This window comes from Saimiri boliviensis, chromosome 4 (assembly GCF_048565385.1).
Source record: "Saimiri boliviensis isolate mSaiBol1 chromosome 4, mSaiBol1.pri, whole genome shotgun sequence".
Classification (NCBI taxonomy): Eukaryota; Metazoa; Chordata; class Mammalia; order Primates; family Cebidae; genus Saimiri; species Saimiri boliviensis.
In genome coordinates this window covers 20582302-20606507 of record NC_133452.1, presented here as the reverse complement: position 1 = coordinate 20606507, position 24206 = coordinate 20582302, and the positions used below count along the sequence as shown (strand labels likewise).

Below are 24206 nucleotides of genomic sequence, written 5' to 3'. Positions count from 1 at the left end.
AACAGCAACAAAGCTGCATAATGTTTCTTAGTGTGGCTATGCAATAATGTACTTATTTAGTTATTCATTCCCCTTAGATGGGCATTGAGGTTTTTAGAGGCTCACAGTGGGGTGGCCATCCTTGTATACTCCACTTTAAAAACATGTGTTTTTTCTACTTTAGATACTTTAATTCATAAGAGCTGGATAGATAAGAAGAGAGGGAGGAAGGGATGGATGGATAGAAAGCTAGAACTCTGGTACTTAGTAGTAACAAATATCCATGTACACTTTATATAACTCAAGACCTTAATTGTCACACTCCTAGTGCTATTGCGCATGCGCACATACCATCTTCCTTAGCAACTGGCAAATACTCCACTATGGGAAAAATTCAGCTGAGGGCCATGACATTAGAAAGAAGATGAGCAGTCTGGGCACCGTGGCTCACGCCTGTAATCCCAACACTTAGAGAGAATGGCTTGAACCCGGGAGGCAGAGGTTGCAGTGAGTCGAGATCACACCATTGCACTTTAGCCTGGGCGACAGAGCAATACTCTGTCTCAAAAAAAAAAAAAAAAAAGAAGAAAAGAAAATGGGCAGAATTATATGAGATGAACAGAAAAAACAATGGGACCAAGTAAGGGATTAAAACTACACATGGGGATTCAGTTGTTTTTTTTTAATACACACACACACGAGTTTCACTCTCATTGCTCAGGCCACTGCAACCTCTGCCTCCCGGGTTCAAGCGATTCCTGCCTGTCTCAGCCTCCTGAGTAGCTGGGATTACAGGCGCCAGCCACTCTGCCCGCCTAATTTTTGTATTTTTAGTAGAGACGGGGTTTCACCGTGTTGGTCAGGCTGGTCTAGAACTCCTGACCTCAAGTGATTCACCCGCCTTCGCCTCCCAAAGTGCTGGGATCACAGACGTGAGCCACTGCACCCAGCCAATGATACTCCATACTTATAAGTTTCTCTGAATATTAAAGTGCCGTTTTAAATTAATATTTAACCAAATTATTAAAATTTCTACACATTATTGAGTTAATTGGTTTGTTATAAACGTTTATGGTTGGTGTAAGATGAAAATTAGTTCTTTCAAGTGCTTTTACTCTCTTTTCTCCTTGTTCTCTTTTACCCATAAATAGGAACTTGTTATCATGCTTAGCTCCTGTTTTCTTTTATAGATGATATTTATGCATAGGATAGATTATCCAAAATTTAGAGTGAAAGAGAGCAATGAATGATAACATATTGGAAAACAATGAGATATGAATTGTAAAATACACAAAAGGTAGTCAATTATATAATATGTTTTGATGAAGTATAACTATTCCATCTTAGATTTATTGCATTTTTCTTGATCCTTAGAAAATGTAGTACCTACCACAAAACCACAATACATAAGTTGCCAAGTGTGGCCAACTTGCACATTCCTTTTGGAAGGACTTATAACTGCTAAGCCTTTTAACCATCAGAAGTTGTCAGCATTCATGGCCTTGAGGCAATGCATTAAATCAGAAAATTGGGAAATTTTCTCTTTAAGAGGAATTATACTACTTTATTAATGTTTATTGTTATTCTTTAGAAAGTAAATTATAGGCTTACAAAATTGAGAAATCTAGTTTTTTGTAACATCATTTGCTCCCTTTAAATTTTAAATCTCTTTAAATCTGAACATAATAGCTAACTTAAAATAAGTGGCATTTGGATTCTGTTATTTTTGCAGATAACTGATTATCTCTGTGAAATGATTTAGTATTATAACTTTTGTGATAAAGTTTATGGTAAAGATTGATTGTAGTTATCTTATTTTTATCGTAAATGGAGATAGTAAAGTTTGCTTTGCCTTGATAGAATTGTAACATCATGCTCCAAGAAATATAATTCCAGTGATTTACTATAAATATAAGTAAGCTCTAAAACTTTATGTTAACATTTGTAAATTATTTTAAAGTGTATTAAATGTGACGTGCAGTAAGTACTTCCTAACTGGTATATTATATGATACTTGTATAATGTGTCATAATGTAAAAGATACTTAAATCATCTATGTACTTAGGTAATATGATTCTTTATGTTTAATTTTTGAAATCTTCACTGAAGTCAAAGCTTTTCAAACTTGCTTTAATTTAAAAAAGTATAGCATCATTCAACTATTCTGACTGCATTATCAACACTTCTTTCTGTGGTAAAGATATTATTTAAGAGTAATTCATGACAGTGTGATAATGTCAGCCAATTCACAGAAGAGATGGAAATTATAATTAATAATAAGAACCTGGGACATGCACAGTGGCTCATACCTGTAATCTCAGCACTTTGGGAGGCCAAGGTGGGAGGATCACTTGAGTCCAAGAGTTGAAGACCAACCTTGGCAATATAGGGAGACACTACAAAAAAAATATATAAAAATTAGCCAGTCATGGTGGCGTGTACCTAATAGTCCCTGCTACTCAGGAAGCTGAGGAGGGAAGATCCTTTGGCTCAGGAGGTTGAGGCTGCAGTGGGCCATGATTGTGCCATTGCACTCCAGCCTGGGTGACAGAGCAAGACCCTATCTCAAAAAGAAAGAGAAGGAGAAAGAAGGAAGAAAAGAAATTGTTAGCATCAAATTGACAACTAGGTAGATAGGTTTGAAACATTCGGCCATCCCATTTGGCATCCTGGAGAGGTTAATCTTAATAGTCAGTTGTTGAGGCAGAGGCATGTTCCTAAATATCACCATGCTGTACAAAGTCACACAAACATACACGGCTTATGGGGGAAAAATTGGAATTATGGGTACAACACTTGGAAACGTCAGCTGTGAACATTAAAAAAAAGGATAAGGCTGGGCATACCTGTAATCTCAGCACTTTGGGAGGCCAGGATGGGTTGATCACCTGAGATCAGGAGGTCAAGATCAGCCTAGCCAACATGATGAAACCCTGTCTCTACTAAAAATACAAAAAATTAGCCAGGCATGGTGGTGGACGCCTGTAATCTGAGCTACTCAGGAGCCTGAGGCAGGAGAATCGCTTGAACCCAGGAGGTGGAGGTTGCAGTGAGCCAAGATTTTGCCATTGCACTCCAGCCTGGGCAAAAAGAGCGAAACTCTGTCTCAAAAAAAAAGAAAAAAAAAAGATAACTTAAAGATAACAATTTTATTCATGTTAAATGGTTAAGAAATATGTAAATACTATAATGAGTATTACACTTTTCCTTGAGTTTGCTTATGGAAGGGGAGCATAGGAAGAGTTGCAGCTTGTGAGTTATTGTAAAGTAGTCAAGAAAGGGTTTTTTGAAATCAGTAATGTAGTGGGTGTGATTAATGACATGCAGATGTGTTAAGCTGAGATAGCTGGTAAATGTTTCAGGTCTGTTCATGTTTACTTTTTGTATATTCATATGCGGTTTGTTGCGGCTCGATATGGCTTTCTGTGTATACCTAGTGTTTCTTATAAATGAAATTACAGCAAAATTAACTTAATGTTCAGATTGTTTGCTCATATATCAATCGTGATGGAACATATCTACATTTTGAAAACAGATACAGCAGCCCTGACTTATAGCTGAGGTTAAGGGAAACACTTGAGTTTGGGGGTATAGAAAACCGTAGTCTTCAAAAGCTTTCTGTATTCTGATGTTTATTTAGAGACTTACCGTAACGAATATTTACTGAGCATCGATTTGACATATATTGTCTAAGTACTTAGGTTATGCTGGTGAACAAAATAGTCTCTCTACTTGGGAACTGACATTCATTCATTTCATTCATCCATTCATTCATAGATGGAGTCTCTGTCGCCCAGGCAGGAGTGCAGTGGTGCAATCTCGACTCACTGCAACCTTTGCTTCCTGGGTTCAAGCGATTCTCTTGCCTCAGCCTCCTGAGTAGCTGGGATTACGAGTGCCTGCCACCACATCTGGCTAGTTTTTGTATTTTTAGTAGAGACAGGGTTTCACCATGTTGGCCAGGCGGGTCTCAAACCCCTGACTTCAGGTGATCCATCTACCTCAGCCTTCCGAAGTACTGAGATTACAGGCATGAGCCACCACATCCCGTTGGGAATTGACATTTCTCACGTAAAGAATTTTGTTTGTGACCAGGGCTTGGATTTAAGAGGTAAATTGGATTGACTGGGAGAAGAGAAAGTCTTTAACAAGGAGACGACTGGACAACAAGGCATTTTTCAGAATTCTTGAATTGTACTTTTACAAGATAACTTCCTAGAATTAGGTCCAATTCAGAATTTTATGGTTTACAGAAAAAAATTATCATCCCTAGTGATTACTCTGGAAACCAGAATTTGCTTGTAGCATATGTTGAAATGGAAAAATCTTCTCCTTACATTCTTGTCCATAAGCTAAGGAAGAATCCTAATGCAGTTGAGAAGTGAATTTTATATAGTTCTTCCTACTACTGTTTGATATTCAACATGAACATATTTCATGTCTTTTTTTTTTTTTTTTTTTTTTAAGATCGCAGTCACCCAGCTGGAGTGCAGTGACGCAATCATAGCTCCTTAAACTGGGCTCAATGGATCTTCCTTCCGTAGCCTCCTGAGTAGCTGGGACTACAGGCATGTACCACCATGCCCAGGTTACTTTGTTAACATAATTAAATTTGTTCCATGAAAACTCATAATCATATAAGAATGGGGCAAAGATAAAATTATTTATATACACACACACACACACACACAAACACAAACATTTATATGTATGTAGTTTTACATGTATTAAAACCTTAGCATTAGTGTGTCTCAAGGTCATCTCTGATAAAGACCACTATACCTAGAAACCTTTATTCATCTTTCTCATCTTCTCCTGTAACTACTCCCCATCCTGAGTACCTTCTGTATAATCCCCTTCTTTCCTCTTGGTCCCTCCTTTCTTCCTCCTGCAAGACAGGTGACACTATCCCCAGAATCTGCCTTACTTATCTTCCTTTATACTTTAAGTTTCGATGTTTCAACACTTCCCCATCTCCTCCTTAGCCCAGAGATATCTCTTTAAACACCTATTATAGCACAGTTTATGCCACTTACCTAGCACTTTGCACAACCAAGTACTGTTGAGTTTGTCATGTAACTTTGTCAGAATTCCCCAACTGCAAGTTTTTTGTCCCATACACATTGAAAAGGAAGGCATTAAAGATTTAATCCACCCCTACATTATTCTGCAACCAGGATAATATGTAGCCTTGTAAGATTTTGTTTCTTTGTACTTTGTGGAAGTTCGGGACATTTAGAATATATAATTACTACTACTACAAGTTTGTGCTTTTTGCTGTAGTCAGGACAGATATAATGCAATTGAGTTTAATTATGTTATCACTAATCCTTGAAGCTCTTTGAGTTGTTTTCGCCATTTTACAAAAAATGAAATAATAGTATTGATATTTTATTTAGATATATACTTACCATGTGCTCTTTTTTATTATCTTACATGGATTACTCATTTAATTCTCATAACAATCCTATGAAGTAGCTACTCTATCACCACCATTTTATAGATGAGGAAACTGAGGAACAGGGAAATTAAATTATTTGCCCAAGAGGTTACTGCAAGTAAGTAGCATATTCAACTTCATAAATGAACCCATGAAATCCTAGAATTTATACTTAACCAGCTATCACTATGTATCAAATACTGTTTTATATACATTATATCATAATTGTCTCATCTAGTTAGATGAGACAGTGTGCACTTACGACGCTGAGGTTGAAATATTTAGCAAACATTAGGTTATCTCTGTTTTAAACTATTAACAAGTTCTTGCATCAGCAAATTTTAGAAACATGCATGGCTAAGGTAGAATACTGTTTCTTTCAATTCTACTCTTAGGAAACTCTACTCCTCAGGAAAGTTTATGCCTGTCTCAGAGTAACATTTTATTTATTCATTGGTTCCTTTTCTTTGTTAAGATTTTAATAGTAAAGGCCAATACTTTGTCAAGTTTAAATTATGTAAATGAAGTAGTTTATGTGAGATACATTACTAGTTATTCTTTTTATTTGTAAAAATTAGATCTCTGGGAATTTAGCTTTGCTCCACCATTTACTTTGCATGGTACCTTCTTGATAGTAAAAGATTTTTCAGAAATTGACCTGGCCAAAAACAGTTTTTATTTTATAATAAAGAAGCTTCATTTTTAGCTGACCTATGGTAATCCATATGTGTTTATTGTACAACTACATTTGTCCTGTGCTCTTAAATATGTAGTAGTTGCAGAACCTGTTTTTGTATACTTAGGTAATTTTTTCTTCCCCCAGTTACTTATTTCCCATTGAATCAAGTTACATAAAAGTTTCTAACCATTCCTATTATAGGCTTGTTGGTAATTGACTTCATTTTAATAATCTTTTTATTTCATTGCCTTTCACCCGTTTTTTTTAACTCATGAAATTCCACACCCCTTTTTGTCTCTCTTTTCCTCCCTTAAACCAATACTTTACTACAAGCTCCTCTTATATGTGATCCTTTGACCATAGTCATCTTGGTTTTTGATTAGTCCCCTCCCTTCCCTGCATTTCATTTACTGTATATCAACTAGAAGTTTTGTAGGAACTGGAGTAAACTTTACTTGAAGAAACATTCAGATGAGCAGTTGTCATGAGAGGGCGCATCACAGTGGATTCAGATATGAATCGGAGAACATACTTGGGCTTTACACTGGGGACTTTGAATCAGAAAGTCCAGGATGAAGCCCAGTGATTTTGTTTCAGGTGGTCCACAGACCAAGCTAAAAAATGCAGGCCTAGAAAACACAGCCTTTTCTTGATGAGGAAAGTCGCTGTTTTTGTACTATCTTAAATCTTAAGGAGCTTTTAAGGTTTGGCACCGTTTTCCTCTCCTACTTATACACTAATTTTGTTTGCTCTAAGATTTACCTGTTTTGAACATCGTCAGCCTCGTGAAATGGAATTACCAATTCCGTGGTTCTCTACCTTGACTCATTTTCAACATGATGTTGTTTTTCATTTTTTACCTCTAGAACACCTTTGCTTCCTGCGTTAAAGAAATAAGATTCGATAGTAGCTTTTGTTTCTGCCAGAAATCCTATGGCATCACCAGCCTCAGACCAGTTTTTTTGTTAATTTCTATTTTGAGTTTCTTTTCTGTACCTGTAGCATAAATCTGGATTCCACACCTGTGCATGGTGCAGGCTTGTGTCTTTTAATTTTATAAGGGAGACTTCCCACTCATGGCTCTAGAGAATTTCGGCTGTTCTTGTGGCTTCTGTGTTGCAGTGGTTAGAAGTTTAGCTGCTTTCTCCTAGTAAGGAAGGACTTTGCAGAATCAAGGCTTTGTACAACTATTTCATTTAAATAAAGATGTCTTCCTGGTATGGTCCTGTAGTGTGTCTGCTTTCCACATAGCATTAAAACTTGAGTTTCAATATGTCTAGTTCTGATAACTATATCTCTCTCCTTCCAAACTCCTCTCCCCCACATATCGCCATAGTATTTTAACTTAAGCACTTATTATAGTGGTTTTTAATTCTTTGTTTCTAGCACCAGGGAATTTTTTTTTCTTGCAGGCTCTGCTGTTAACAAACAAAGTCAATCATTTTTCAGTATTTCTGGTTGTTCAGAACAGAACAGGTCAGAACTAGCTCAGTACACTGTCATTCTAGAACTGAAATTAAGACTAAAATTTTTCTCGGCCAGGCGCAGTGGCTCAAGCCTGTAATCCCAGCACTTTGGGAGGCCAAGGCAGGTGGATCACGAGGTCAAGAGATCGAGACCGTCCTGGTCAACATGGTGAAACCCCGTCTCTACTAAAAATACAAAAAATTAGCTAGGCATGGTGGCGCATGCCTGTAATCCCAGCTACTCAGGAGGCGGAGGCAGGAGAATCGCCTGAACTCAGGAGGTGGAGGTTGCGGTGAGCCGAGATTGCGCCATTGTACTCCAGCCTGGGTAACAAGAGTGAAACTCCGTCTCAAAAAAAAAAAAAAAAAAAAAAAAAGTAAAATTTTTAAACTCGGATACCTATAATAAATCCAGCTCTGTAGTTTGTATGCTTTGTTCCTAATCATTTATTCAAAATGTTTGCCAGTTTTTTAAAGTAAATGCTCTTGGTATATAGGGATTTTGTTTGCTTTATTTGAATTTAGGTTTTTACATCAGAAGATGATAGGCTTTTTTTTTCTGAAACTTTTTTTTATGATAGCCTATGTTTGTTCTTGCATTGCTATAAAGAAGTTCCCAAGACTGGGTAATTTAGAAAGAGTAGGGGTTTATTTGGCTCCTGGTTCTGCAGGCTATACAGGAAGCATGTTGCCAGGCATCTGCTCACCTTTTGGCGAGACTTCAGGAGGTTTACAGTCACGGCCAAGGCACAGGGAGAGCCAGCATGTCATGTGGCAAAAGCAAGAGCAATGAAGGAGGAAGTTTTAAACTTCTAGATCTCATGAAAACTCAATCCTGAGAACAGTGCCAAGGCAGGTGGCACTAAACCATACATAAGAAATCTACCCCCAAGGTCCAGTCACCTCCTACTAGGTCCCATATCCAACATTGGGGATCATAATTCAACATGAGGTTTAGAGAAGCCAGCATCCAAACTATATTATTCCATCCTTGCCTCTCAAAATCTCATGCTCTTCTCACATTCTAAGATATAATCATCCCTTCATAATAGTCCTCCAAAAGTCTCACCTCATTTCAGCCTCACTGAAAAGTCCAAAGAATCATCTGAGGCAAACCAAGTCCCTTTTACCTATGAGCCTGTAAAATCAAAACAAGTTACTTACTTTCAGGATACAGTGGGGTTTGCAGGCATTGGGTAAACATTCCCATTTCAAAAGGGAGAAATTGACCAAAATAAAGGGACTACAGGTTTCATACAGATTTAAAACCCAGTAGGGTAGTCATCAAATCTTAAAGCTCCAAACCAATCTCCTTTGACTCCATGTCCCACATCCAGGGATTCGGGCAGCCCTGCCTCTCTGTGTCTGCAGAGTTCAGCTGCCACAGGTGTTCTCATGGGTTGGAGTTGAGTGTCTCCAGCTTTTTCTGGCACAAGGTGTAAGCTGCTGGTAGATCTACCATTCTAGGGTCTGGAGGTTGGTGGTCCTTTTCCCCAGCTCCACGAGGCAGTGCCCCCCGTGGAGACTCTGTGGGGACTCCAACTCCACATTTTCCCTCCCTACAGCCCTAATAGAGGTTTTCTGTGAGGGTTCTGCTCCTGCAGCAGGCCTCTGCCTGGCCACCCAGAGTTTCTCATATATCCTCTGAAATCTAGGTGGAGGCTGCAAAGCCTCCTTCACGCTTGGCAATATGCACACCTGTAGGCTTAACACCGTATGGAAGCGGCTGAGGCTTAAGGTGGCTTGCATTCTCCAAAGCAGCAGCCCAAGTTGTTCTTGGCCCTGTGAGCCACAGCTGGAGCTGGAGTGGCCTGGTGCAGGGAGCAGTCTCCCAAGCTATGCAGGGCTGGAGCTGTGCAGGGCTGGAGCTGTGCAGGGCTGGGCCTGGACGCCAGAACCATTGTTTCCTCCTGGTCTCTGAGGAAAGATCTCTGAAATGCCTTCGAGGCCTTTTTCCCATTGTCTTGGCTGTTAACACTTGACTCCTTTTTAGTCATGCCAGTCTCTCTAGCAAATGGTTGCTCCACAGCCTGCTTGAATTCCTCTCCTGAAAAAGCCTTTTCTTTCTCTGCCGCATGGCCAGGCTGCACATTTTCCAGACTTTTATAGTTCTACTTCCCCTTTAAATATAACTTCCAACCTTAAGTCATTTCTTTGCTCCAACATCTGAGTATGGGTTGTTAGAAACATCCAGGCCACATCAGAAATTTCTTCTGTAGATGCCCTAAGTCATCACTCTTAAGTCGTCTCTCTTAAGTTGAAACTTCCACAGATTGTGTTCTAGGGCATGAACACAATACAGCCAAGCTCTTTGCTAAGGCATAACAAGGGTGAATCTGCTCTGGTTCCTAATAAGTTCTTCATTTCCATCTTAGACTTTGTCATTCTGGCCTTCCCTGCCCATATCACTATCAGGATTTTGATAACAAGTATTTAAACAGTCTCTAAGAATTTTCAGATTTTCCCCCATCTTCCTGTCTTCTGAGTCCTGCAGACTTCTAACCTCTGCCTGTTACCCAGTTCCCAAGTTGCTTCCACATTTTCAATTATCTTTATAGTGGTGCCCCATTCCGAGTACTAGTTCTCTGTGTTAGACCATTCTAGCATTGCTGTAAAGACATACCTGAGATAAGGTAATTCAGAAAGAAAAGAGGTTTAATCAGCTCATGGTTCTGCAGGCATACAGGAAGCATGGTGCTGGTCATCTGCTCAGCTTCTGTTGAGACCTCAGGAAGCTTACAACCATGGCAGAAGGCAAATGGGGACCCTGGATATCACATAGAGCAGGTACGAGAGACAGGAGGTGCCACACACTTTCGAGCAGCCATATCTCACAAGAACTCACTATTGTGAGGACAGTGCCAAGAGGATGGTGCTAAACCATTTATGAGAAATCCATCCCCATGATTCATTCACCACCAGGCTCCACCTCTAACACTAGGGATCACAGTTCAGCGTGGGATTTAGAGGGGATAATACCCAAACTATGTTATAACCTTTTAAAGTAAATTGAAAACTGAAATCTGTCTAGACTCTGAAACAATTTAAACAACACAAAAATTACCCTTTTTTGGAAAGTTTTAGAAAACTGTCCCGTCTGGCTTGGTGTGCTGGGGAAGGGGAGACAAGGCAAGAGCAGTTAGCTTCAATCTTTGACAGACTTTGCCATATTTTTATAGTCATTTTTTTGGGTTTTTGTTTTGTTTTTCATATCAAGGCAGCTTGCTTTCTAGGAAGTAATACATCTAATATAATCTATAACTTAAGTAGAATAGTAATATTTCTCCTTTACCCCTCCCTCCCATTTCTCCCCATTTTCCCTAGTGTTAGAATTTCGAGAGCTTTGTTATTTTATCAGACTTAGTTGAATACCAGCTTTGGTCACATATGATTAATATTCTACAGTTTTTAAAATTAAAATTAGACTTTTCTTCCCTAAATACTACTACAGGAAAGGACCTTGGAGATTTAGTCCATCTGTCATTATTGACTAAGTATCTATAGGGGGGAAAAAAGTAATTTATAGGAAAAAAGTAATTTATATTTATAGGGGGAAAACGTAATACAGGCATTGAATATTGATTAAACAAAAATTATAAAATAAGTGACTGGGCAGTGGAGTATAGCATTGCAGAAGTATGGTATATATATAGGGTAGGCACTAAGTTCTAAAGCTAAATCTTTATTTTCTCGTAAATGGCGCTAAACCATTTATGAGAAATTTACCCCTGTGATTCATTCACCCCCAGGTCCCACCTCCAACAATAGGTAAGAATGTGGAGAAGGAGCTCAGTCTTGACCATGGTTACCTCTGCAGAGTAGGAATCAAAGGCGCAGAGGCATGAGGCAGGGGAAGTTTCCCTGATCAGCTTCGTAGCACTTGCAATTTTTTAAAATTATTTACATGTTTTCTTTCTTAAGCATTTCTTAAAGTTTCATTACAGGATGATGCCACATCAAAATATTTTCTGAACAAAAGAATTCATTAAGATACTTGAAAATCCATCTTTAAACGTAGTCTTCAGTTTTTTTGAGGATAGAAAGAATGTGACCATTCTGAAAAACTTAATAATTACTATATAATGTCTTATCTATAATATAATTAATGACATATTTAAATTATATGGAAGGATTATCTCATTCATACTTAGTTTTTAATTAACACCAGTACTAAACATGCCTCTCACATTTTTATCTGCAGGTGAGATCTGTCCTTTGAGCGCTATACCCATATATTGCAACTCCCTGTGTGATATCTCTATTTGGATGTTTTAAAGGAACCCTAGATTCCACAGTTTCAGAAACAAACCAGTAATCCTCTTTGTTTGTACTCTTGGATTTTTCCCATTGTTTCCTAATTGGAAATCTGACCACGATCCAGTTGAGCAAATCAGAAATCAACCTTGACACCTCCTTCTCTTTTACCCCAATTTCTAATCTGTCATCGGATTTCTATACATTTTTACTTCCTAAATATCCTTTAAGGTTTACACTTCTCTCTACCTAGTCTCCATTGCTATCCGCAGTACAAGCTATTACCATTTCCTGGCTGGACTACAGCAGTAGCTTTCTAACTAGTCTTCTCATATATTCTTTTGCACTTTTTCCATAAATAGCCATTTTTTTATACACACATGATTTCTTCATCATGTCACCTTTCCTACCTCTGAGCTTTAAATCCTTCAGTGGCTTCCCAAATTTTAATGTCCTATGAGACACTTCATGATTTGGGCCCTACCTGTTTTTCTTGATCTTTGCTTTCTACGATTTCTTCTAGTGTACCATGTTCCTATGCTCTACTTTGGAATGATGTGAAAGATAAAAACAGTGGCTGTGGTAGCCACAAGAGAGATGGCAGACAGCAGACCCAATAGCAGAAGAAGGTAGACAGAAGATAAAATAATGGGCAAGTTAAAATAGTTACCTAAATTATAAACTTGTATTTATGTGCCTTTAACCTAGCAATTTCTGTGATCTGCAGGGCAAGGACATTGACTGTAATACTTGCACTATCTTCAGCATGGTATCTCTGCATACTATACACTCATTAGATGTACGGTTGATAAACAGGTGATGATAGTCCCTGTTTTAAACACTCTTATCTAGTTGCCTCATAAATATTCAGATTTTCATCAGACCTATATATTCAGTTGCGTTGTTTTTGTTTGTTTGTTTGTTTAATCTGGAGACTTGGTCTCGTGTTAAACAGTTAGCTTTTGTATACTCTTACGGTCCTAGAAACGTCAACTGTGATAAACCTTGCTGAATATAAAGCATAACTTGCAGTCTGAGTAAACCATTAACCAGTGCTTAGTACTCTTCACTGTAATAGTTACTGAGAAATCAAAAATTGTTTCCATAATCTTTAAGAAAGGAAATAATACAGCACATTTTATAAACCTTTCCAATATGTTTACTTATGTTTTGTAGTCCTGTATATACTCTGCTACTATTTAGAATCCTTAAGGATCCTCCTAGATCATTTTAGCTGGTGGAAGGTTAGATGCCAAAACCTTATAACTATTGCTCCAAACATTTTATAAAGTGTGATTTTTTTATTCTGTTTCTCAGGAGAGAAGTTACTTTGCATTTTAACATAGCAAATATATGTCTGTTTATTATGAGAAATAGTTTTACAGAGGAAGCTTACAAGATATTGGTTTTTGTTTTGCAATTAGTTAATGCCTGTTGTTTCAATAATGTGTTTGAGTTGTCCATACAAATGACTTATTGCTCCACAAAGGCTACATTTTCAAATAGTTATCTTGCCTTCATTCTTAAAGTTTACTTTTGCTGGCTATAGTATGTGGGTTGACAGCTTGGTTTTTTCATCTTTCAGTACTTATGTTACGTCATTTCACTGTCTTCTGGCCTACATTGTTCCTGATGAGAAGTCAGCATTCATTTCAATTATTGTCATTCTGTTTCTTTGGTTGTTTACAAGATTCTCTTTTTGGTTTTTAGCAGTTTGGCTGTCTTGTGCCTATTGTAGTCTGGCTTTTTCTGTTGGGATTTACTGGTATTTTAAATCTGTAAATGTATATAATTTACTAACAAAATGTTTAGCCACAATTTATTCTAATTTTTTTTCTAGCTCATTCTTTCCTCCCCTTTCCTTCTGGATCTCCAGTTACAGGTATGTGAAAGCTTGTAATACCTTGCCAAAGGTCCCTAAGGTTTGATTTCTCTCCCTCTCCACAGTCATATCCATCCTTCATATTGGATAATTTCTATTGCTTTGTCTTCAAGGTCACTGACTGTCATTTCCCATCCATGGTTAAGTCTACTCATGAATTTTTTCAGATATTTTATTTTTTAGTTCTTAAATTTTTATTTATTTGCCATATATATATATATATATATATATATATATATAATATTTCCATTTCTTTGCTGAGAGTTCCAAGCGTATTTGCACTTAAATCCTTCAGCGTAGTTAAAATAGCTGCTTTAAAATACTTAGGTGCTAATTCTAGCAGCTGCCTCATCTTGGGCATGATCTCCATTGGTTGCCTTTTCTCTTGAGTATGGGTCAGTTTTTCCTGTTTATGTCTCACAATTTTGGATTTTATTTAGGAGATTCTGAATGTCATTTAGAGACTCTGCATTCTGTATTCCTCCAATGAGTATTGATGTTTGGTTGCTAACTGTTTTGAGCCAGATAACTTGACTGTACTTAAAGTATAAGCTCTGAAATCTCAGTTTACTTATTTTAACCTTAGCCTGGTTGCTTGAATGGAATCTGTCACACATATGTATAGTTTGGAGATCAAAGATACAGAGTTTATACACAGAATTTAGGGCTTCCTTCTGTGGTTCTCTCCTTCCTATGATTTACTCACTAAGCTTTCAGCTGTTGTGATCATGCCATCATCTGTCCTTTGGTTCATCAAGCAAGTAAGACTGCAGGTATTTTATATGAGTTTTAGCTACCCAAACTAATTGGGGCCTGTTTGAGTAAAGGCCATTTAAAAAAAAAAAAACGGAGAGTTACCCTTGCTCTTTGCTTCTTCGAATTGCTGACCCCTTCTTCTTCCCTTCTTCCATTTGTTTCTGCTGTCAGGCAGTTTTTTATGCATTTCTACTCTTTATAGTTGTTATTCATGAAAGATTTGGTCTGGTAGGAGTTACTCAGTCATTACAGGAAGTAGAACCCATAAAGTAAAATTGTACAATTGAAGAATGTTATCATTTGTGTACTTAATAGTCTTCATTAGAGAAGCAGGCAAGTGTGGTGAGAGATTTCAGTATATGTTTTAATATTGAGTAGAAATTTGTTTTCATGATTCATCCTCCTTTAAATAATAAAATTGTGTCTCAGTCAGACTATTTGCCTTTCCCTCAAACTGTGTATAAATAATTTTTCCCCAAATCTAGACTATTTGAAATATGTTTTAGAAGCCTTATAGAAAGAAACTGTAAAGAAACCTCATAATAAAATATTCATTATATCCAACAAATGTTGCATCTTCTGTGAGCCAGGAATAATGTAGAACCTGGAGATAGAACAGTTAACTTCAGTGTCCTTGATCCCGTGGAGCTAATGTTTTGGGGATGGAGAGATAATTATCTCAGGTATTGATATATGCTATGAAGAAAAAGCAGTATGAGGATGCGATGATGGGAGATGGAGAAGAGGTATGGCATTGTTTTAGATAGAGGGGAAACTGGTCAGGGAAACTGTCTCTGAAGAAGTGGCATTTTATCAACATTCTTAGTGACATAAGAGAAGGGAGCCATTCAGGTGGATCTAAGGGAAAACTGTTCCAGTAGTAAAGGAGCAGTAAATCCAAAAGCTCTAAGGGAATTACAAGAGTGACTTCTTTGAGAAATCACCAGAGTGCCATTTTGAATTAAGGGAACAAGGAGAGGGTAGAAGATGAAGTTAGAGGGGTGGTAGATAGCCAGGGGCTTTGGAGTTGGAGATGATAATTGCCAAGCATCATTTGCTTTTATTTAAAGCAAATATTTGAATGAAATTATCTTGAAGAGGAATGTAGATACAGTTGAAAAGAAATCATAGTTCTGAACTCTACCAGCCACCAGCATTCAGATGTCCAGAAAAGGAAAAGGATCCAGCAAAGTAAATTGAGAAGAATCTGCCAGTAAGTAGAAGGAAAACCAGAAGTGTATAAACCTCAGAAGTCACATGAAGAAATTGTTTAAAGAATGAGGGAGTAGTGGTTGAATGAGTCCTAAGCTAGAGAGAGTTGTAGTAAGTTGAGGACTGAAAATTCACCATTGGGTTTCATAACCTGGAAGTGTATAGTGGTTTTGATAAATGTGGATTCAGTGGAGAAAAACTATGAAAAAGCCTTACTGGAGTAGGTTTAAAAGAGATTAGGAGGGGAAAAATGAAGACATTTACATATAAACAACCTTTTCCAGGAGTTTTAGCCCAAAACTGGGGGGAAAGGGGAGAAATGAGCTGATAGAGAGGAGTCTAGGAAGGCTTCCTTAAGGTGAGCAGTTCTATAGCATGTTTATCGCCACTTAAATTATTTTAAAATATCATTTACTAATTTCTAGTACTTTTTCTCCTGCAACCCATTTATAGAAACACTACTTTTGTATAGAAACACTAAAATGATATGTTTACATAGAAATACTTTTGGAAAATCTATAATGCTTGATAACTTGATTTGATTAAATAACTTGATTTGGCAGTGATTTTATCCATGAGATGTAACTAAGCTAAAGCCACACAGACAAAATAATTAAGTACAATTTAATCAAGTGATGATAAAAAACTAAAAGACTTATTATTACTATTTGTGATGTCTAAGTGAGCATTTAATTGAACACTGAGGAGTTCTACAACTACTCAGAACTATTTTAAATATCTGCTATTATGCCGAAGACTTTTTATAAAGTGCTAGATACACAATAATAAATAAAAGAGACACAATTCCTACATTCATGGAATTTGTAGACCTGTATTTTTTTAGGCTTATATCAACGAGGTTAAAAGAGAAATACCACAAATAAAAAATTAGTTTTAAAGAGATTGTCTTCTTATGGAATTTGTCCTAATGAAGTGTATTTTCAAATAGCAAGATTTTAAATGTCTTAATATTATGTTTAGGTTAATGTACTTATTTCCTATTTATATCTCCAAAAGATTTTTCAACATTAAACATGGTTTACATTAGAAACAATAAAAATAAGGTAGGTAGTTTTCAACTTTGACCACACATTAGAATCACCTGGGGATCTTATAAAACTCCATATGTCCAGGCTGCTCACTCTTCAGCCAATTAAGTCAAAACCCTAAGGAAATATTAATATTTTTTAAATACTGATTTAACAGCAGAGGGAATAAAATGCTACTAAGTTCTTGAGAATGAATTGGTTGTGCATTTAAGGATTAAATATATCTGAAAGATAAAGCAAAACATTGAATGTAGTGGGTTTTAAATCATTAAGTTTTAGATAAAACATTCAGAGTCATTTGTAGTGCCAAATTTTATTAACATCCAATTTAGATTACTCACCTCAGGCTAATCATTAAGAAAAATATCAGTGATGTTATTCCTTCTCCCTTTTTAAAAGAATCTGGGAAGACAACCTTGACAGTAATTTCTTATTTGAATGCCTTTTGGCTCAGCCGTTACGGAGCATATAAATACATAGGAATTAGACAATGTAAAAGTTTACCATCAGAGGTTATACTGAACAGATAGTATAACTATATGGAAAGCATTTTAGGTCTAAATATTTTTCTAGTTTGTAATGTTAAGTGCTAAAGCACATATTCTTTTGTACTGAAATTTTAAATCCACAACAATATTTCTTCTATAATCAGTTCTCATTAAAATTTTTTTTCTTTCTTTCACAGAAAATGCTTGGACAGAAGAGATGAGTACTGTTTCCACTAAGGCCTAGAATTGCCTACTTTACAAATAGTCCTGATCAGGCAATATACGAATGGCCCAAGGAAGCCACCAAATTGATTTTCAGGTTTTACATGACCTGCGACAAAAATTCCCCGAAGTACCTGAAGTTGTTGTATCCAGGTGCATGTTACAGGTCAGTGTTAAATGATTTCTGAATTTATTAATACAAACCTGGTGTTTCTTTAAACATTGGAAGAAGACTCTTTTAGGTTATGTTCTTGTTGGCGTTAGTGTGCTATGATTAACAGAGATAAGCTTTGGTGTCTAATAGTCATGTGGAGCTTTCTGTACCCATCTGTGTAGTACAGGTGATACTTATAGAGTAGATGTGAGAGTTAAATGAGATCCGCATGTAAAGCATTAATAATATTTGTACTTACTAGATATGAGCTTTCTTAACTTTTCTCCCACCTGTTCTGCCAGGAGAGCTAATTTCAGATCTTAGTATGAAACTGAGAAAAATGATTAAGGAGTTAGGAAACTTGGGTTATAATCCTAAATGGGCATCCTGAGCATATCTGATACAGAATATGCCCGCTTTGTGCTTTAGGTTTTTTAAATCTGTAAAATCAAAGAGTTACTAGACAATGCCTAAGGTCCCAATTCCAAAGAGTGGGGGGAAAGATCTGTTTTTATATTTTTAAATTTAATTTGTAAGTTTTCCAATTAATATCACTAACTCTCTAATTTGTACATTGGTCTTAGTACACACAATTTTAGAAATTCACAATTCCAATTATTAAGTCATAGTTGTGCCCTCTTATTTTATTAAACTGGATATTTTTGTATCAAAAGGTATTCAAGGTCATGTGCTGTGGCTCACACCTATAATCCCAGCACTTTGGGAGGCCAGGAATTCAAGAGCAGCCCAGCCAACATGACAAAACCCTGTCTCTACTAAAAATACCAAAACTAGCTGGGCGTGGTGGCCCATACCCCTGTTCCCCAGCTACTCACGAGACTGAAGCACAAGAATCACTTGAATGCAGGAGGCAAAGGTTGCAGTGAGCCAGGATTGCGCCACTGCGCTCCAGCCTGAGCAATACAGCAAGACCCTATCTCAAAAAAAAAAAAAAAAAAATGTATCTGGGGCTCAGTCAAGCATATTTACAAGTGATTTTTAAAGTTTGAAAATGTGTGAAATTTTTATCAAATCTATAAAATGACTATGTTTTGTTCACATTCATATCCCCTTTGTCACCTTTCAGTTGGTCTACCTGCCTTTAACTTAACCCAGTTTTGGTCTCCAGTCTATCCTCTTACTTCTGCCGTAGTGCAGAGCTGTTCACACATTTAAAACCTGTTGATTGTTCCCTGTGCTCTTCTGAATGAAGCCCATATAGCTTGACCAGGGCATACAAGATCTGTGATCTAGAATCCTGGCTGCTTCTACACCTGATCTTTTGTCCAGTCCTTCCTCTTCATACCCTATGCTCTAGTCATCCTGAGCTGCATGGAATTCTTCCACCAGTAGTGCCTTTTCTTATAGTATAATGGTTAAGAGCCTATCTTTTGGTGAAAAACCAGACTGAGTTCAAGTTTTGACAGTTACTAGCAGTAATTTAATTAGCTTAACTTGACTCATTTTCTGACTTTCATTTCCTTAACTGTACAGTGGAAATAAAAAAGGCTTCACAGAGAATTAAATTTGACATTGTAGATAAAACAACCAATAGGATACCTGATTCATAATGAGTATTCAATAAAAGCCAATACTAAAAGGAATAATATCAGCAAAAGGCCCATAATAAATATTTGGTCAATGAATCAGTAGTTTACATTTGTTAATATAGAATGTGAAAGAAGAAATGAGAGAATTAAAAAAACGTAATAAGGATGGAGTCAGAAGTTAAAAGAAAGTGTGGGAAAGGAGCAGAGATAGTGGGGGTAAAAGTCTCCCCCTAGAATCCAAGTACTTCTCCCTAACTTTTCAAATAAAAGAAAATTTAGTGGTAAAATAAAGCTATGCTGTTCAGTGGGTTATTAAAAAACTAACAGGAAGATAATGTAAGTCAGATTAACATAGTGAAGTTCTTTGATAAAATTCTGTAGACTTCATATTGAAAGAACTGTCCAGAGCACTTCCCTACGTATGACACAGGTATAGAGATTTTGAAATACCCTAACTAGGAGTAAAACATAGAGACTTTTGTAGAATTACTTTAAAATATTTTTTAAAAAATAATAATAAAGAGCTCTAATGTACTCTTACAGTATGATCTCCAGTATGTGTTAAGAAAAACAAGAAGCAGAGCAGAGTATATAGATATAGCAAGACAAATAAATATCTACATATCCATGTATTTGTCCCTGTTTGCACAAAGAAACATTGGAAGAATTAAAAACAAAATTAATAAAAGATGGTTATCCATAGTAGGCAAGAGGGAACAGACTAGATGGGACAGAAGAATTAGGACTCAGACTTAACCAACTATCTTTTTTTATTGTTTTGATCTGTGTCTGTAAATTACCTATTTAAAAATAAAATAATTAAGCATGTGTTCAGCTTTGCTCAAAAATTAAAAATAGATGATTTTGCATTTCTTTTGGGCATCTAGTAATACCACCTTCACTATGTTAATCTGACTTTGCAAAAGCAAACTCTACTTAGCATGTTTCCAACACCTGGTGTAAACTAAAATGAAATGTTTTGCTTGTATGAAACAGACCAGACTTTTCAAAAGTTAGTTGATAATAATTTAGGGTATCCAGGTAATGTACTTTTTCGCTGATATAACAAGAAATCTGACAAGAGAGGAACAAGAGGGGCTTCTTCCTCTGTGGTTACAACTAGGGTGCAAGTTTTCCCAAATTTAGAGAAATAATTTTAAACCGAAAAGACAAATTAAGCTACCACTGAATGACAGCATCTCTTTTGGGGCTGCTCCGCATTTCTCAGTTGGGTGGATTTCTGTTCTTTCTCTCGACAGATCCTTCCTACAGTATACTGGTTCAGAACTTTTTTTTTTTTTTTTTTTTTTTTTTTTTTGATATGAAGTCTTTCTCTGTCGCCAGGCTGGTGTGCAGTGGCGTGATCTCAGCTCACTGCAACCTTCCCCGGGTTCAAGCGATTCCCCTGCCTCAGCCTCCTGAGTAGCTGGGACTACAGGCACCCACCACCATGCCTGGCTAATTTTTGTATTTTTAGTAGAGACAGGATTTACCGTGTTGGCCAGGCTTATCTCGAACTCCTGACCTCAGGTAATCCGCCTGCCTCAGCCTCCCAAAGTGCTGTGATTACAGGTGTGAGCCACTGCATGTGACCGGCTCAGAACTTTTTAAAATTAATGAAGGATTATGACATGCTACCAACTCTGTGTACATGTTCTTTTTAAACATCTTGCTTCTCAGGAAGAGAACAGAAGTTTCTATCCTCTGTTGTTCTCTTCTTAAATTTATCTGTTGCACAGTTCCCTCTTTTTGGAACTATTCATATCTTTTCCTTCTGTATGGATTCTCTAAGACAGCTTATAACCAGCAGGTGTAATTTGTATCTTCAAAGTTTATTTTTATATTTGGTACTTAAATCTTAAAACTTAGAAAAATATGAAAATATTGCATAGTTTTCACTTTGATTTTTAACTGAGTTTTTTACTGTTTTTAAATTCGTTTAATATGACAATTGAATCTCTAAGTTTAAAATTGATATTGTTTTTCAAGGTACTGTGTTAAGTATTGTTCATTCAGTATATGTAATACTTAATATTTAAGTGCCATATACTTAGTGGAACCTTCCCAGATGACCTTCACCCATCATTCTTATCCATATTTCTATTGTAACACCTACCATGTTGCATTTTGTTTGTGTTCACATTAATCTCCTCCACTACACTGTGAGATTCTTGGGATCAGTGATCATATTCCTTTCCACTTGCCTAATGGATGCAGCTCGTCTGAGAGGACTTTTTTCTAGGTTCTTGGTCTCCTGCCCTCTCAAGAATGAAGAGAGGGGACCATGGCATAATGTGCAGTAAATGCTGGACAAAAAAAATGTTTGTAGAAAGTGGTTTATTTAGAGAGAGAGAGAGAGAAACCAGAGGAGGAGAGAGAAACAGCTAACTCTTGATGGAATCCAGGTGAGGAAAGCAGCTTCCACACTGAGTAGAAGGGAAGAGAGAGAGGTGGAGTTTAGGAGGGGAAGACAGGCTTCCACGAGAGAGTGTGGAAGGGGACTCCAGAGGGGAAATCCAGGAGAGAGAAAGATGGCTTCCACGAAGGGAGTGTTGGTGGAAGGGGCCCAAACATGGAGTCCAAAGGGGTGTGGGAGAAGGGGACTTTTAACCTAGGAGGAACCCTCAACTTCTGTAAGACCCCAGGCCAATGAAAGGAGTTCCTTAGAACTTCCACTGGAGTGATTTGACTCTTTCTAAACATAAACCGTTAAATCTCCCAGATGAAGAGAGGTAGGAAGGGGGCATGAGGCTGGGAAGTTCTTGCCCCTAAAACTATGCCCCCTTGTGGATCCGGAAAGAGAACACATTCCCTCGATACAGTGTACTCACTGTATATACTTTGATACTATCTGTAATTTCTGTGTCTGTGCAGAAATTTGGGGAAAAATGAAAGAACTGGAAATAATGATGCAGACATTTTATAGCTTTGAAGAGAATGAAGATTTATGGCTTTATACCAAAAAGCAGTGATTTTTCCACCTTTTAAAAACTCATATATCCCATCCCTTTTGATATACTTCAAGAGAGTCCTCTACCCTTTCTCACTAAAAGTAACCAGGGCTTTTTTGAGAAATGCCTGATTCTAAGTCTGGAGTAGATGCAAATGATGAGCTGGAACATCTTGTCACATCAGAAAACAGAGAAGCTTTGAAAAACTACTGGATTCATGTTATTAACCCAGGAGCCAACTTGAAGCTGTTCCCAGTAACATAAAGAGGGATCACAGTGACCAAAACTGATCGAAACACATCAAAATATTAAAGATACACGAGTTTATAATGATACTAAAAATAATCATAGTCACCTTTGGAGGTTGCTGAGGACCAAATTTATTATTCTGAAAACTGGAGAAAAGAATTTTCTTCTGTGCAGAATGTAACCAAATAGTTGAAGAGGGCAAGTATTCAAGGAAGAAATGCTGCTAAGAATTGAAGATGAAATCCTTTTTATTTATTTATTCATTTAGGAGACTGGGTCTTGCTCTCACCCAGGCTGGAATGCAGTAGTGAGATGATCGTGGCTCACTGCAGCCTCAGCCTCAAGTAGCTGCGGCTGCAGGTCTACTGCCATGCTGCCTGCCTAATTAAAAACACAAATTTTTTTAGAGACAGGATCTCACTATGTTGCCCAGGATGGTGTCAAACTCCTAGGCCCAGTGATTGTCCCACCTTGGCCTCCCAAAGTGCTGAGATTACAGGTGTGAGCCACTGCACCTGGCGAAAATCTTATAATTGGGACATTCTAATATTACTGTTTAGCACCCCTAATAAAATAGTGTTTCTAAGCAGTAATCATCAATAGGGGCTAAAAATCATTAGTTGGATCAAGCTGACAACATCTGAATCTATCAGTCAGTTTTAAAATCACAAAAAGACAGGCAGACTTTGATGTGTCTCCTTGTGTGATGTGACAGTGGACATCTATGAATGGTCTTACCAAAAATTCAAACATGAACTTGCTTACAGTGAAATGCAGGGGAAATTAACCACAGGGTGCAGTCCAGAATAGGGGAAATTCTATACAAATACCAAGTTTTCTCAACAAACAAATGGCTTGAAAAAATTTTAAAAAAGGGAAGGGGTGGATTATTAGAAGAAACCTAAAAGGCTTATCAGCCAAATGAAATATGTGGGCCTTATTTAGGTCCTGATTTAAGCTAACTGTACAAAAACATTTTTGAGGCAGGGAAATTTAACACTATTTGAGTATTGCGTGATACTAAGAACTACTGATTATTTTAAGGTATGATCATGGCATTGTGGTTACGTTTTTAAGGTCCCTGTCTCTTACAGTACATATCAAAGTATTTGCAGATGAAAAGATGAGTCTGAGGCTTGATCTAGTTTGGTAGGGGGAGCAGCTGAGGCATATACATCGAATGAAAGAAGACTCACCTTGTTAAAGATGGGTGATGAGTATGTGGGAGTTTATTTCCTCTCTTTTTATATATGTTTAAAATTTTCTAAAATAAAAATTGTAATTAAAAAGTACATTTCCTCTTTTCCTACTTTAATCTTCCCCTGTAAGTTCTTTATGTTTCGCTGTTAAGAAAGTAGTATCTGTAGAGCATAAATAACGTGAGTGCACATAAATTATGGTATAGCTGAACTAGAATATTGCTTTTTAATATGAACATATTGAATAAGTACAGAGATTATAAAGAATTAAAGGGATTTTTGAGAGCTCAAGAGAATTAAAGAGGAAGACTAAATATGAATATCAAGCTTTTACAAAGGAAGTGTGGAATTGTATTTAATAGGGAATATAAATTTTAACCTGAGAATTATGACAGAGAGGAGGTGAGAGGAAGATAAAGTCTCCAGGCTTTGGCTTAGAAGGAAGAAGAATTTACTTGGAATGGCAATAAATTTAACTTAAAGCAAAAGCACCAATCAGGTTTGGCAAAAGATAAGGTCTAAACATAAGGAATCGTTAATAAAGATTGCAATTAGCTTTTCAACTTTATTTGAAAAATTAGCATATATCAATTCAGAGTTATAAGTAGGATAAATGGATTTTTATAGCATGTGAGATTTAAATTGTTGGTTTTAAGAAGGGAGAAGTCAAACCTTG

The 24206-nt window shown here is 36.9% G+C and overlaps 1 protein-coding gene across 5 annotated transcripts in view; it reads left to right on the top strand.

Annotated features, from left to right (window-relative positions):
- Window positions 1-24206, top strand: part of TAB2 (TGF-beta activated kinase 1 (MAP3K7) binding protein 2) — a 91886-nt gene that overhangs the window by 28378 nt on the left and 39302 nt on the right. For 3 of the 5 annotated variants that reach the window (XM_074397296.1, XM_039467587.2, XM_074397297.1), the window contains one exon: window positions 17403-17593. In XM_074397296.1, coding sequence (XP_074253397.1) covers window positions 17492-17593 — 102 coding nt within the window. In that variant the 5' untranslated portion in view covers window positions 17403-17491. Of the gene's footprint in view, window positions 1-4446; window positions 13701-13974; window positions 15670-17402; window positions 17594-24206 lie in introns of those variants that run through there. The other 2 variants (XM_074397295.1, XM_074397298.1) reach the window with 2 other exon arrangements.